This window comes from Chanos chanos, chromosome 3, assembly GCF_902362185.1.
Source record: "Chanos chanos chromosome 3, fChaCha1.1, whole genome shotgun sequence".
Taxonomy (NCBI): Eukaryota; Metazoa; Chordata; class Actinopteri; order Gonorynchiformes; family Chanidae; genus Chanos; species Chanos chanos.
The window spans coordinates 55577659-55594804 of NC_044497.1; the positions used below are offsets into that span (position 1 = coordinate 55577659).

Sequence of the window (17146 nt, forward strand, 5' to 3'; positions counted from 1 at the left end):
CCTGTATTCTTCACTGTATGTATGGATGTGCGTGCGTGTGTGTGTGTATAAATGTACATATACACACACACATACATCATATATGTAAGATATCTATCTATCTATATATATATCTATATATATATATATATACATATATATATATATCTATATATATATATTCATATGTAATATTATGTATTTTTATATATATATATTAGGGCTGTAACGATTCACCGATACGAATCGGAAACCGGTTTTAGTGTTAACGATGCTACTACACCGATACGCGGACCCCTGGATTAGTCTAAATGTACCATCGCTGGCCCGATTCTAAAATTACGAATCGGTTGACTGAAGCTGTGCTGCTAATTCTACTTTAGCATTTAGCTGCTGCGGAAGACTCACTTATCTAACCTTACAAGTCATGTTACTTTCAAAACAATAATGACCGCCTCTCATTCGCTAATAAATCTGCACAGTGTCTGGCGTTGACCTTTTCCTTTTTACGAGAGTAAAGTTAGCCTTGCTTGCGAGGTAAACACAAGGGCGTCCGACAACGCTGACACAGTTTACAGTGCACCATCAAATCTAAAATCTGGACAAAGTTTGGAGGACAATGGGATTTTATAAGAAGGAAGGAAATTTGGACTTAAGTCTGGCCATTTATAAGGTCCGTAGAACAGCGATTAGGTACAACGGTAGCACGACAAATCTTAGCAGACGGCATGGTGGAACCTGTGCTGGCGACGAGGCATCTGTGGATGCTAGTGCAGCCAGCACACGGAAGAACAGATGATACAAGACACGGATAATTAGCACCGATATCCAGCCACAACTTAGCCACAAGTCGGCGAGGTCTAAGGTAACCACGGCATCTATAGCACGTTTGATCAAATCGAATCGAATCGCACCGCACCGAATCGTTCCATATTAAAATGTAACGTCCCTGAATTGTATCGTAGCCCGTGTATCTAGATACGTGTGGGGTCATCTTATAAGTGAGAGATGCACACCCTTAATATAGGTATACGTATATATGTATGTACTCACAGATAGACAGCTAGATTAAAGCCATGAAAACATAGCCATTGTGTATGCAGAGCAGAAAGACTTTCTATGTGGGATATACCTGATATAATCAGTTTATAATAATAATAATAATAAAAAGAAGAATGACAATAACAATAATAATAGGAAGCAGACGAAGAAAGTATTTGCTCAAATATATCTGTCACGTTTCTTTTTTTTTAATCTGACACGCCATCATACAGAAGCATGAACACAAGCATAAGGGAAAAAGGTTTTTTTTTAGACACACGTATTGATGCTCAACCACGAATCATTATTTATAATTGTGTATTTGCTTAGAATTACAAAACCATTAACTGTGCACTTACAATGCATTTCACCCTAATAAAGCGTGACCCTATTAAACACTGTGCATTTGGGGTTTTTTTGTTTGTTTGTTTGTTTGTTTGTTTTGGGGTTTTTTTGGCTACAGACTAATACTGTAAAGTGGCTGGCTAAAAGGGGAAACATTGTGCACGACTCCGTGTATTGACACAGAATTTATACAGGCAAGACGCTGCACCAAACCTGGCATGACTCCAGTCAACAGTTACAAACCTTTTTCTTGCTAATAGGAAAAGCATCCCCCCCCCCCCCCCCCCATACACATGAATCAGACAAACCATGCTTTTATCTGCTCCTGTCTGAGGTATAAATAGAGAACACAAAAAGTGCTCACAAAAGCCGCATCATAAGCGCAGGGTTTAGAAATCCATTCATTCATTATTCATTTAAAGCTTTCAATTGTTTGTAAAGTGTGGTGGGGATGAAACGCCCAACACACCACCTCCCCCCACCGCCCCCAGCGCGCACACACACACACACACACACACACACACACACACACACACACACACACACAATACCACTATCCAACCCAGCCCACAGGGGCAAGACGATACAGAAAACATCGTTTGTTTTTCTGCATTTATCCTTTATTTTCCTAAACACGCCAGAGCATAGGGCTAGGGAAAGAGTAATTACTAATTGATAGGTTGCTATGGAGACACTGCCCTTTTTTTGCGGCCCAATAGAGTCACTGAAACATGAAGATTTAAACAAACAAAAAAATAAAATAAAATAAAAAAAAGAAGAAGAGGAAAAATATACTAGCCTCTTTTAATATCACATACCATTTTATAACAGAAAACTAACAAACAAACAAACAAAAGAGGTATCTCAGATATCTGGGCAATCTCAACCATCCAGCTGTCACAGTCTGATCAGGTTCAGTTGTGCAATTCCTTTCACATATTCAGGCCACTTCGTTAAGTTATCTGATAATGAACTGCCAAACCTTCTGTATCACTTTTGAAACCGGCTCTGTTCACCAGCAGATTAAAAACAGGAATAGGATGGAACGCAGAGTGACGTGGCAGAGTAATGCAAAATGCCGTCCCAGTCATACGTGAATCTGAAGCCAGACTGAATCCGGCAGAATGTACCATAGCATGTGGGTTAGTTTACAGCTTCATTCAAAACAAAACCCCCTCCCAAGATTGGGCTGGAGGTCATATACAGATCTAAAGGAGCCTGTAATCTGTGTGTGCTCATGCTTTTTTGTCTTGAGACCACGTGGCCTGATAGAGTTTCTTGGGGGGGGGGGGGGGGGAGCTGGGATGTTATCTTATTAGCCAACACTGGGCTCAATATGGCTTTCAAACACTCCCTTGAGAGCAGAGATGTACAACACAAAAGCTTGGATGGATCAAAGAAGCCTCTGCCAGGTCGATGATCTCAGGAGGACAGCAGGGCATCCCCGGGGGGGGGCGGAAAGGGGGGGGGGGGGTCGTTAGCAAGACCCCACTGCTAAAACAATTTTGTCAGCTCCTCTTTCCAAGCCGCTCTGTCACACAAAACAATCTTCTTCTCTTTCAGACATGAAAAAAGGCAGACATGTTTAGGTAAATGACATCGACTCCGTTAATGTAACTGTTGGTCGAATGGAAAGTGAGTCTTTGATGTAGAATTCATCTCAATGTTACTTAAAAGAGAATGTTTCTAAACAACAACAACAAAAAACAGCGTTATCCTAAACCGAGGTTTAGTTCTGTGAATTTGGTCTACTCTTTGTTAGGAGAGATCTGCATAACTTGTTGGACTAGTTTACAGAGGTGCACAGAGACACTGCCAAGAAGCTAAGCGTGACTGAATGAACAAAACAATGCAAATGGTATGACTGGAATACTCATTGAGAAATGTCACAAGCACAATGCAATTTAGTTTTGTACTCTGCAAATGGAATTTTGTTCATTAAACAAAACACAAACAAACAAACAAAAGAAGACAGAAAATAAAACTAATCACCTGGTAACATTTGACACTTTGGTAACACGTTTCAGACAGTGAATGATTCTTTTCAAAACAACACTGAGGTAACTTTACACAAATCCAGACAAACTGGCAGCTGTGTATTTGAATGCATACCCAGGTCCCAGTGCACACACACACACACACACACACACACACACACACACACACACGCAGAGCTGGGAAATGACTGGTCATGGCTATTTGACAGTTAAATGAGTCTGAATATGGGGGTGTTTTGGGTATGCTAAATGTCTCTTGGCCATATAAATTCTAATCTAAACACATTCTTTTTTTTTTCTCTCTCATTGTGAGCATCAGTCTGTGTTCTGCCATGTGGGGTGTGGCCTCTAAATTCCCACCTGTTTCTATTCAAAGTGTGGTCACAAATATGAAGCACAGGTAAACAAACAAGATGTAACAGGAAGTATCACTGACAGTAACCTTCAAGCATGACATTACTGTAAATTCTAACTTTCTAACAGGTCATAAAGATGTTCATGTGGAACATTTGATATGCCATGACTTTTCTAATGTGATAGCTCAGTATTTACATTATTCAGCACAATTTTAAAAAAATGACTTGTCTGTTTTTGTGTTATTTTGTTTTTTCTTTTGTTTTGTTTTTTAAAGCTGAGGCATCAGTTAGGGATTTCATGAGAGATTAAAAATAACAGAGAACTGTTGATGTGAGAGAGCCTTTTGAAAATGCATATCACACTATGTCTGCAGTCATTTTAACATGCAAACACACACACACACACACACACACACAGACACACAGACACACACACACACACACACAGACACAGACACAGACACAGACACACACAGACAAAGGCATGGGTGTGCAGGCACACGCATCACAACGGTGAAGATCTCATGTTTGACACGAACGTGTTAAAAGGGGGACAAGGTTTGTGCTTAAACAAACAGAAGGATATTAATCACAGCTGGTAAATGAATACACAGTGTGAGAACAGGATGTAAGCCGCGAGTCAATTTCCCTCCTCGAATTAACACACCTGTCAGAGGTGGGGACGAAAAAAAAAAAAAAAGAAAAGAAAAAAAAAAAACCCTTTCCAGGAAAGGGACAGGGGCTGCCACGTTTGCTCGGGGAGAGTGTCAGAGCGGGCATGGCAAAGCTGAGCTCAGTGCCAGCTGTCGACGTGCCAGCCTGACTTGCGTCTCCTCTCACCGTTCACTTTGTCTGAGTGACAGGTGTAACCGGGGCAGGGACTTGGGTCAAATCGACCGTATTCTTGGCTTTAATTGATTTGTGCAGTCACGCTGAAGTTGACTCACTGTGGCAGGTGGGTACGTAAACTCAATAACGACGGGACATTTAACCACAGCAAACTGGGAAAGTTCTAGAAGACTTCAGACTTGCTGATATGGCCCAGAACACAGAAGGAACAACAGCACGCGCACACACACACACACATACACACAGACACACACACAGCACACACAGAAACATAAACACACACACACACACACGGCACTCTCACACACGCGCGCACACGCACACACACACACACACACATTAATGACCGGACTAGCAGGTGCTAGATGCTAGAGTTTGATAAGCTCCGGTCTGAGACGGCACAGGGACATCAAGGCTGATAATCAGCACTGTTAAACGCACAGCCAAGAGAAGGGACATTAGAGAGACAATAAAAGCTGGAAAAGACCCTGAGTCGTGACAATGCTGGGGAAGATCTGCATCTTATCTCCTCACCCCTCTCTCTAACAGCCAGTCCACCCCATTAGCCCAATGGCCAATGACCAGTATAGGACTGGGAGCCTGTCCCAGCCAAATATGACTGAGACATGGTAGACAGTGGAGACAATGCCACGGCCTAAAATTCATAGCAGAGTGTAATTTGATTTCTGGATGGTCACAGTACATACAGTTTTAAGAATACTTTCAATCACTCTCCTCACATTCACAAAAAGAGCAGTACAATGAGGATCAGGAGGAATTTGAATTTGGTTTTTTGGTTTTTTTTAATGGCTCAAGCTATCAGACGTTTGTTTGTTTTTTTTTGTCTTCTGTTTATCTAATGGCTACTTTGCAGGGTCTTTCCCAAAACTCAACATCCTTTTTTTTTTTCTTTCCTTTTTTTTCTTTTCTTTTTTTAGCGTCAATGCATGACTTGCCATTTGATGCGGGACCTGCATTTTTAAATGGCAGATGACGTGATAAGATCGGTGCTGGTGACTTACAACATAAAGTCCTGCTCCCAGCATGGCTGGTCTCCCCGCACCGTGATGGTCGTGCTCTTCACATTCTGAACCTTCAGGGTCACATACGCATTGAATTTATCTGGAAATGAAAGAAAAGAGAAAGAGAAAATGTGATTAATTATTCATTCACATGCAGCCATTGGTTTATTATTTCAGTATTCAGTTACATTGTAACAATACTGATTCTTTTTTTTTTTTTTTTTAATTCATTTACTCATTTGGAATCCTGCCTCTAACATATGAAGAATATAACTTTGGACTGTATACAGCAGCCCCGGGGGTTGGACACACAGCTCAGTGGGAATGTTCTGGAAGTAAAAATTTAACTGTTCAGATGAAAATTGGGATACAAGGAGATGCTGCAAAGCAACACAGTTTGAAAGTGTTTCTCTGTTAGAACTTATTCCGAGAATCCATCAAACATATAAGACAAAGTGCATGTAACACAAACATGCTCACAACACACGACATTTCTTCTTAGATCTTTGCTTGCTTGTGCACTAAACATTGATCCTGCAACTGAACATGTTGAAAGATTTACAACACACCAAAAACAGAGCTCAATGAGCAAATTCAATCAGGCTTGTCTTAAAAAATTAAATGACTTCTGGGCCCATTAGACTTTTAATATTACTATTTCGTTAACACGTGCAGAGCTCAGAGCCGATGAGCATCAGGAAAGGCCATGAGTGCACATGTGGCTGAACGCTGCCTTAACGCAGGCAGTGTGCAGTAAGGCTGCCTAAACGCAGGCAGTGTGCAGTAAGGCTGCCTAAATGCAGGCAGTGTGCAGTGTGCAGTAAGGCTGCCTAAACGCAGGCAGTGTGCAGTAGGGCTGCCTTAACGCAGGCAGTGTGCAGTAAGGCTGCCTTAACGCAGGCAGTGTGCAGTAAGGCTGCTGGTGAGAGAGGATTAGTCTGGCTTCCCTCCCCCACCATCGCAGCGACCTCAGTAATCTCCGACAGGAGCCTCAAACAGGAGACCAAACCCTCAGCGCTCCATCAGTCTCAGCCTGCACACGCACACACACACGTACGTATGCACATATACACACAACTGTATATATGCACACACGCATGCACACACATATACATACACACACACACACACACACACACACACACACACACACGTACGTATGCACATATACACACAACTGTATATATGCACGCACGCATGCACACACACACACACACACACACACACACACACACACGTACGTATGCACATATACACACAACTGTATATATGCACACACGCATGCACGCATGTACACACATATACATACACACACACACACACACGTATGTATGCATGCATGTACACACAAGTGTATATATGCACGCACGCATGTACACACGCACACATACATACACACACAAGTATGTATGCACTCATACACATAAGCGCATATATGCACGCACGCACGCACGCACACACATATACACATGCATGCATGCACAAGCAACAAAAACTCAAACGCAGACTGAAAATGCACACAGTGAGAAAAACGTGATCAGGCGCGGGGTGGAGGAAACGAGGCCGTCCGTTTTAACCACCTGTGGTGACACTGAATGAGGTAACGGCATTGCTTTAAGAACGTCGATGCCCTCCGCAGCGACAGCAGAAATAACGAGGCAGTTGTCCGAGGCCTGACGTCTGCTCTCAGAGCCAGACCGCGTCTGAAGGGGAACGGTCAGAGAAGGTCTTTCCCAGACCACCACGCTCTGTTCATCCACGCTCTGCTCCCGGCCCCGGGGCCGGATTTAACCGCCCTATGACATAATCTATACTCTGTCTTTCTCTTCCCGTCCTGCCAGAGGGGGGAGGGACTACACGTGCCCATCTTCAAAATCCAGCCCCTTTAACCAGCCCGTCCAAAGCTCTGCTCTGACGAGTGCACGGGGTGGACTGGGATTAAAAAAAAAAAAAAAAAAAATCTACACAATCAGATAGCTAATGCAATCGAGATTACAGCTAAACTCACAAAGGCCCAGCGTACTGCTGAGGACAAGAACTGTCAGACGGCCAAGAAGAGAACCAACAAGCACAAACTGTTATTACTACAATTACCACAACACGATCGTTTTCTGCTGTTATTGTTGCATTTTTTTTTTTTTTTTCCAGACAGAGGGGTTACAAAGTGTATGGGAACAGAGGTGGTTAAGTGGTATGTTTTAAACAAGGAAAAAAAAAAAAAAAACCCCTACAAAGAAATGAAAATAAAAAGTGTTTGAAAATTCATCGACATTGTTATATCCGGAGGAAATGTATTCTAAAGAATATTGACATACTCCTACACACAGAAACACATATTTGATCCCGTCTCTCTCTAAGAGCAATCACGTCCTCCTGAGAAAGCAAACTTAAAAAAGTCAGCAGTTCGCACGGACTGTTTGAACTGAGGCGCGAAACGACTCCCACCCTGTTTGTTTTCACAGGTTTCCACGGCGATGAAAGGAAACAACATTTGCCATGGATACAGTGTCAACAAAACCATGAATTCAAACAGAAAAAAAAGATAAAAGCGACAAAAATAACACTGGTATCATTCGTTCGGATTAAAAAGGTAAAGCCAGATTGAGATAAGAATAATAGATGAAAAAAAAACAGAAGATCACTGCTTTACAGATGGAGCATCAGTAATCGTGTCACAGTCGGCCTAAATGAATGCACTGCATTTGAATGTGATTATCAACGGCAAGGGCTTACAGCCCCCCCCCCCCCCCCCCCACAATTAGTAATTATATTTCACACAGTGCCTCACATGACTTCCTCGTCACTACCACCTCTATTTACACCAATCATTCAGTATTAAATTTTCATTGCTTTAATCCTCAAGTCACTGCCTAATATCGTGTGCAGCATTAAGCCACACTTACAATAATTATCACTAAACTATTTACAGTGGGGTGTGTACCAGGCACTGGTGACCAAAGTAACATAAAAATCATATACACATATATGCGTGTGTATATATATATATATATATATATATATATATATATATATATATATATATATATATATATGTGTGTGTGTGTGTGTGTGTGTGTGTGTGTGTGTGTGTGTGTGTGTGTGTAATACTAAAAATGAGGTAGTCGGTCAAAGACTCTTCTCGGGCGCGTCTGCTAACGTTTCCCATAAGCTTTCGGTTTTTAATGGGTGTCGTATACAGACCCTGAGGGCTGTCACTGTCACTGAGAGCTTTGCTCTCTCCTTCTCTCCACGCGGGCTCTGTCTGAGGAGCTGAGCAGTGGGAGCAGATAGGAGACTAATTAGCATTAAGAGTCTCAAGAGGAGGCAGAGAAAAGTACTATTCATTTACACAGAGACACCTGGGGGGGGGGGGGGGGGGGGGGGGGGGGGGGTTCTAAAGAGACGCTTCGTCTTTTCTCCCCTAATTACTCACCCAGGACATCTTCTCTATCAGCTTCCAACAGCGCCAAGGGGGGAGGAAACAGACAGTGGGGGAGAGACAGACGACAGAATGTCGGGAGAGTGGAGGACGCGCTCCCGATGTCACCGACAGCGGAGTCGCTCAGTGACTTTCGACCCGCGATGAAACTACGACCATGCACTAAAGAAATGCATCAGTGTTTAGAACACCCTTTAAGTTCACACACAGTCTCCACTGTGAGATTCAATGAATTCATTTTTAACTAGACCGCTAGACCATAACGTGTTTGTTAAATAAAAAAAAACTAAGCATTTAAGTCATGCCCTCTGAGGCGTTACTGCATAACGTACAGCGTTCCTTTTGCACGTGCTAAACTGCTTGGCTTTTACTAGTGTTACAAATCAGCACTTGCGCTGTAGCAGAATTGATTCACAAGTTGACGCAGCGGATTTTTTTCAGTGCCGTGGGACTCTATCTTGACGTAGGTAGACACGAGGCAGCGTGAGCCGGAAAACGTTTAGTAGCTCCAGTGGTTATGCATTTTTAAAAACTATCATTACGTAGAACGTTAAACGATTCTTTACATAGAGATGTATTTTCATGGCTGAGTGACCACTTTTATCTGTATTCATTTGTTTCACTGATAAAAATAGCATTATGACCAAAACCAACCAAACGTTGTTTTTTTGGGGGGGGGGGGTCTTTTGCTTTGTTTTTTTTTGTTTCGTTTTACTAACCCTTACACAGCCTGAAAAATTAATGAAGTTTGACTTGCAAACTTGACTTTTTTTGAGAAGGGAAAATAAAAAAAACAACAACAATCTTTCTGTACATCTGAATCCATAGACGACCGTATGTGTAGATGTACAATCAAGTCAGTGTCATGGGTCTTTTACAGAACGTACATGTGGAGTAGCTGAAACAGGGAAATACAGAAATGCTCTTCTAAACAAACGTTTTTGCCCATCATGTGCTAATGAATCCATTTAAAGTGAAGCTCATGCTCCGTTCTAACTGTGGTCTATTAAGGATGTTCCCTTCTCTAAACTGTCCACCCTTAATGAGAACCCACGGACAAAAAGATAAACAAATAACAACAGTAACGACAATCAATGACAGAGCATGACAAACTGTGTCTGGAATAAAGAAAGAATAAAGCAAAGAATAAAGAAATGAGTAAAGAATTGAGAAAGTATGAGCGTCTGTCAGACCCTGCAGTCTTATCTGAATGAGTATCTCTTCTAAAGCGTCGTCTCTGCTTTAATGCATTTGTGGAGAGATGATGCAGAGCTTTGTTCTGTATAGCTGATGATAATGGTATTAGGGTTAATTGGTTGGTTGCATCTTTCAGCATCTCGAAACTCTCAGTACAGCTCACTGGATTTGTCTTGATATTTTGGCATTTAAATTTTTTTTTTTTTTATGTTTTAACATAATGGAATGATACTTATTTTGATTTCACATGTCACTCTTGCTAACGTATCACGAGACAGTGAACTCATATACGTTGTTAACACTCAAACAGAGCAGCGTAACTACCACGAACTTTTAATTCACAGCTTTTTCATGAAACGATTTAACTGTGACAAATAAAAAGATCATCTTGACTGCCAGAAGATCATATTCCAGTCAGTTTTCATCCATGTGTATTGGGAGGCTGTGTGTTGAACGAGGGGGCGAGTGAGTCTGACTGAACCAAGCTTTACTCTAAGACAGACGGTTTTTCCAGACAGGCTAGTTCTGGTATCCGCATGCACTACCCGCCCAAATGCCAAACAGGGCTGGCACCTTAAGCACTGGCAAGAGAGTGAGAGAGAGAGAGAGAGAGAGAGAGAAAGAGAGAGAGAGAGAGAGAGAGAGACAGAGAGTGAGTGAAAGAGAGAGAGAGAGAGTGCGAGAGAGAGAGAGTGTGAGAGTGAGAGAGAGAGAGAGAGAAAGAGAGTGGGAGAGAGAGAGAGAGAGAGAGAGAGAGAGCTTTGTGTTGAAAGTTACCGTGGATACGTAAGCGGGTGTGCTGTCCTCACTTGGCATCAGACTCAGCTGTGGGGTCTGGTGCTGTAGCCCCTAAGCTAACCCCTTAGGACTGCGCCTGGTGTCTTCATTCATTATTCACTGCGGTTGAGTTTTTCAATAAATTACTCAGAGAAACCATGCATGTTTGGAAAGCTGACATTTCCGTCCAAGTTCTTTCGTAAATCTTTTATGAGTGAAGGGACAGGTTCCTTCAGAAGTGGGATTTTGGGATCATTCGTACGTGTGTAGGTAATTGCTGATGAAGGTGCTCGCCGAGGAAAGCCCCCCCCCCCCCAGTATATTTCCATTCAAATTCATTTTAAATGTTTCACAGCACATGCAGACAATTAAAGTTGTCTTCCAGCGAAACACTGCTCAATAAATTATTGATTGGTTATATGAAACAACAGTTGTTGTGCTCATCAGATAAAACAGCCTACTGCCAGGCCAATGATGAACAATGAACCAACAGATAACGCCAAACAATAAATTGCAACAATGAAATAAATAATGAACATGTTATTCACAGGACAGCATTTGGCCTTGGACCAGAGAATTCATTTGCCACAGGAGAGGAAAACTATTCTCCCATGCACCAAATTTGTGTCAGTGTTCTTCCTTGCTTTCATTATTCTGGGAAGATCCAGAGCGTTGCCTTTGGCTTGACCGTGATGGCAAGTCAACGTTAGTGGCAAAGTACAGCCGTGTGCACTTACACGGAGCCTCAAAAAGGCTTTTAATGCTCATCTTCTCCACGGGAAATTCAACCAAACCCACTCGAAATCCAAGCGCTAATGCAGAGAGACCAACCCAAACGTCTTCCACACAAGGCCACAGACAGTCATGGTAGCAGAGTACTCAGGAAAAGCTGAAGGACTTTTTTCTGAGTGTATATATGTAAGCTCTCTGGGGCAGTTTGAGCACTGAAGTGCTCATTTTTTAAAGTGTGTGGATGTAAGTTTTATAAAATGTGTGAAGCCTTAAAATGTGAGTTACTGATTATGGATATAATTAATGATACATGCTTTGAATGCTAAATCATAAAAAGTTTCAAACAAATCCGGACTTTTGAAGCAGTGAAGTTTTGTAGAGTTTCTGGAGTTTGGTTTGTATTCTGCCTGTCTTGGAAGTAGCTTTGGCTAAAAGTTTGGCTAAATTAATAAATGTTATGTAAAATCTCAAAGTTTGGAGGATGTAAGGTATGAATACATGACTCAATTCTCAGTTTTTGGCACAAACATCCTTAAACACAAATGAGCACAAATGTGAATGAAAAGAAAACGCTTTTTTTGTTTGTTTGTTTTTTTTCCTGAGTCATAATGTCATAGAACACTAGAACCAGAGGATGTGCTTAAGAGACAGCACGTTGAATTTCTTTGTTATCGCGGCAGAATAAACAGTTGGATCCCTGGGAAACCAGAGCTGTCTGTCAACAGTAGTGAGGCCAGACTGCGGTAGCTCTCCTCTCTGATTGGCCGGCGCGCGTGTGTGTGTTTACACGTGTGGTGGAGTGGAGGAAATGAGACGAGTTTCCAGTCTGCTGTTCTGTCTGAGCACTGGGCCGAAGTGGCTGCTCTGGGGACGGTCCTCTCGGAAATGCCGTTATCGCCATGGTGACAGTGAAGCCGGCCCACAGTCACAGGAGGACAGTGGTCTGCCACTGCTCTCCTGAGATAAAAAAAAAACCTCCTCCGAGTCTCGGAGTTCTGTGGCTCCGTCCTCCCCCATCACGCTGTACGCCTCCTCATCCTGTCTCCCCTCCAAGCTGAAGGTCCGACCAACCCCCGACCAGAACCCTGGTCCATTAACACAACCACCATTTCACCTGCTTGACTTGGCAAACGCATTTTTGACCTCAGCAAACATTCACAATAATTGACCATGACTGTCAAATACCAAGAAACTAACTTAATATTGGATGTTATTCTAAAAGCCAGTGCATAAGAGCCCCGAGGGCGAGGGTGTGTGAAAAGCAAACAGCCCTATTCCCGCTCACTCGTTTCCTCCTTATTCTCTGTTAGTGATTAGCGGAACGCTACGGGACAGTCTCACGACATAGCAGCTTTTGGAAAACAACAACTCATCACGTCCCTCACAACCGCAACAAAACCAGTCAGCGTTTTTTTTTCCTCCTCAATTCATAAGCACAGCCGGAGCACTCTAACTCACCCCAAATTCTAACTCCTACTTTGTCTGGTGGAAGCTTTTTAGACGACACAGAGGACGGTTTGAGGCTTAAAAAAAGAGACTGGCCACGTGCTCGCCGCCTACTGCGATCACCATCGTCTTATCCTCATAGGGAGGAGCTCGGGGGCTGACGGACGAACATTGTCCCGGCAGACGCTCCCCATTGCGGTCTGGGAAAGTGAGCGTTGGCGTTTTTGGTGTGTCACCCAGGAGATCCCAGGCTTGACTTGTCTCTTCGCTGCTGAAGAACACGGTCACGGAGCTTACAGAGGAGGTGTGAGGGCAAACAAAGAGAGGATTTGTGGAGATGGAAGGCGGGCAGGCTGAGGGGATTTGGGCTTAACCTACAACGATCTAAGTTCACCGGTCTTTGGGCCTTGAGGTGGAGGAACAGCACAGTGACTGACAAGATTACACAACGTTAAAATCAATTCCCGATCTCCTGCCAGGCCCTCAAAAGACATTAACCAATAGTTGTAAATGGAATCAGTGGTCCATTTGGGCTTTGAATAAAGATAGAGCGAAGACAGAGAAAAAAAGAATAAGTACGTCTCCGTGGATAGTGCTGTGATATGCCTGAATGGAAGTATACACACACAACCTATTTACATTAACAATGACCACATGGAGCATTAGCTCCACAATCTACAACAGATGAGACCTGATCGAAAGCCCGAAATGATCCATAAACTACGTAATTGTTGAAATGTTCAGAGCAGAGCTTCTTAATCTAATCTGCATTCGTTCTAAATCTTCAAATCTTTTTTTTTTTTTTTTTTTTTTACTGAAATATGTCTATAAAATGTTCCCCTTCAGCAAGCCAGCTAGAAACAAACAGCTGCCAGAGGCACAATAAATATCAGATATATTTTCATTAGACATGAAAAAGAAAGAAAGAAAGAAAGAAAGAAAGAAAAAAAAAAGAAAAGGAACTGCTTGAGCAAGACAGAAGCAGGCTGATCTTACCTGGTGGTCCTTGGAGTTTGGCTTTCTTTACTGAAAAAGAAAGAGAGAGAGAAAAAAAAAGAATGTTATGTTCAGTTTTTGCGATGTCAACTAGCGCGTAAACCGACTCAGAGCTGCTACCACCCTGTTTTGTCCTGGAAAAACTAAAATATGATACAGAGAGGGGGAAAAAAAAAACAACTAATCCACAGTATTGTATGTGTTCAAAACCCATTTTAACTTCAGTAAACTTATGATGTTCTGTGTACGTGACTATTAGGAGCAGAGAGGTCAGGTGACATGGATGTGTCTGTGTTATGCTCAGTAGACGGAAAGACACTGTCATACATTCACTGTAAAGGACAGAAGACACTTATCAAATCCGATTGCAGCATATTTCTGTTTCTAAAAACCAGGTCTGTATGTCAACGTTTTTATGAAATCATTATACGTGTATAACCGCATCTATTAAATCACATTAATATCTCAATCAATGAAATAATTGTACATTGTTGCCACCACAAAAGGTTCCTCAAGCTGACATAATCATAAGTGAATCGGATTCATTTATTAGCAAATCAAAATGCACCACCATCACTTCCAAACAACATGTTTCTATGGAAACAAAGCCACGTCCATCACCACCAAAAATGCACACTGTGGACAGAGAGGGGTCATAGAGGTTAGTGTAAAGAGTTTGTTCACTTCAGTTTACATATGTTCACCATGCTATGTACGTTTTAATGGGAAAAAAAAACAAAATACCACAAAACAAAAAAACAAAACATCAGCATCAACAGGACGAGCTTAGCATCTGTAAATGAATGTTATTAATCAGCCCCTCCTGAACACCTCTCTGTGTTAGATCAGATACTCCGCTCTACTCCATGTCACTCTGGGCTTTTCCTCCGGCTCTTCCTGGACCCGTCCAACACTTCATATGGGATTGCGGAGCGATTTAGAGCAGATTAAATTGCTGTAGCTGCCCGAGCTTTATGGAGGCAGTCGTATGGTTAGGCGGTTGCGCACGGCAGTAGGGCTCCAGGGCAGGTTGATAAGGAACCAGAGATCAGTGAGTTTTTAACCTGTGTAGAGCTGCAAGTTCTCTCTGGGAACAATCTAAAGAAACGTGCTCTGAGGGGCATGGGTGGCTCTGTTTACTATTCCTGGTTTTTCACAATGGTGCAGAGATTAGGCCGACATAACCAAACAGTGAGGTCAAAGCGATGAAGAGCTGACAAACTTAAAGGACCCAGCGTGTCGCAGACAAACTCTGGCACTCATTCTGTTTTTGTTTACACAGCGCCATAGGGATGTTTAACCACCTGGCTCCATGTGGCGTGGTCTCGAGGAACAACGAATGAAAACAGAGACACATCAAACACACAGACTAAACTTTGGTTGTTACTGTTGCTACACTGTGGCTCCACATAGACAATTAAAACGTTCATGTACATGCAAACACACACACACACACACACACACACAAACACATACACTTCATCCAAAGGGTGGAAAAGCAGTTCCAGGTCATTAAAGCATGCAAGGTGTGTGACTTTAGTGCGTTTCCGTTGGCCTGGAAACGGACAATATTTTCCTAATGGGCCTGACGTATGAATGTGTACGTCACGGCACTGGACACGTCACCCTGCACAGAGGGGGAAAACGAGAGAGCGGCGGTGCATTATGGGAGTATCCCCAGCTTATCTCCACAAGTCACACCAGCCATCTCTCACGATGATGCATTCTCACCCCCGACCCCCAGCCCCACCCCCTTCAGGAAGGCCACTGTTCAGTTTAGACAGACGCTGTTTTGCTGTTCCCATATCAGTGACAGCTTCCTAATCCTCCACTGTGTTTACTAATGGAACGTACCATAAGCTCAGTTCAGCTTATCCCCGAATGAGTTGGCAAAAAAAAAAAAAATTAAAGTAAAAACATCCAGACTCTAAAATGCGTGTGAAAAAAAAAAAAAAAGCTAAATGCATTATAACGAGGTAACATTTAAATTAAATACTGCACTAAATAAATCAATCTGCTATAAGGTTTGCAGACAGACAAACGCAATTCATTTTTCTTTTAGACGGCCAGCTCCCTCGGAAACACAATTACCAAGTATAGCGAAGCTAAGGAGAGCAGCACAGATACGTTCACTGACGGACAGAGGTCAAGGGGAGTCATGCACAGATTCCCAGGCTAAACTGGTCTGTGTTTAAGGCTCTCTGGCCAAGCAGGACAAGACTAGCTGGCTGATCTTAATTAGTGGATGTATAACGCGGTGAAAGTGGTCACCTGCCCCGATAACTGCCTAGGTTACACCGTGAGAAGGATTATCAGTGATGACCGTTGGCGTTTAGGCCACGCCGGGATCACGTGACCCGCTTGTGATCGCGGCTGTGACACGGCTGTCTTGGCTCGGACTACTGGAAACCAGGAGGGGAAGTAGGGAGAGTGAAACAGGAAGCAGGAAGTTAGAGTCAGTGCATTCGGCGGCCAGGGCCAGCGGCTGCTGTTTACTCTCCCCTCTGGAGTGAGCGAGGAGGAGCTTACGTCCCAACGTTACAGAGACGGCAACAGATGGCCAAGGGATTACATTAACAATCTCTCTCTCTCTCTGCTCTCTCTCTCTCTCTCTCTCTGTCTCTCTCTCCTTTCTCCCCCAACAATCACACTCGTTCTATTTCTGTCAGTTTTCAGTTTTTCAAATTTCTATTTGGCCCTCAGTGTAAACAACAAAAATGTTGCGGCATGTGCACGACAAAAAAAAATGAAACCAAATATTCAGATTAAACGACCAAATTAATATGTGTAATATGTATATTAATGGACATTGTCCTACACAGGCAGTTTGTTGTCGTTCCACCACAAAATGAAGAATGAAGACTCTTTATAACGAAGAGTAAAAAAACTGATGAAAAGAAAAAAAGAGAAAAACAAACAACCTCTGAACTGGTTGAACTGCAGTGTGTTGTTAATGTGATGTTGTAAGAA

At 42.7% G+C, this 17146-nt stretch overlaps 1 protein-coding gene across 1 annotated transcript in view; it reads right to left on the reverse strand.

Annotated features, from left to right (window-relative positions):
• Positions 1-17146, reverse strand: part of unc13bb (unc-13 homolog Bb (C. elegans)) — a 91970-nt gene that overhangs the window by 73545 nt on the left and 1279 nt on the right. Inside the window, exons 2-4 of the mRNA XM_030768098.1 lie at positions 16538-16680; positions 14177-14206; positions 5590-5689 (exon numbers count right to left, since the gene is read on the reverse strand). Coding sequence (XP_030623958.1) covers positions 5590-5689; positions 14177-14206; positions 16538-16680 — 273 coding nt within the window. The remainder of the gene's footprint in view (positions 1-5589; positions 5690-14176; positions 14207-16537; positions 16681-17146) is intronic.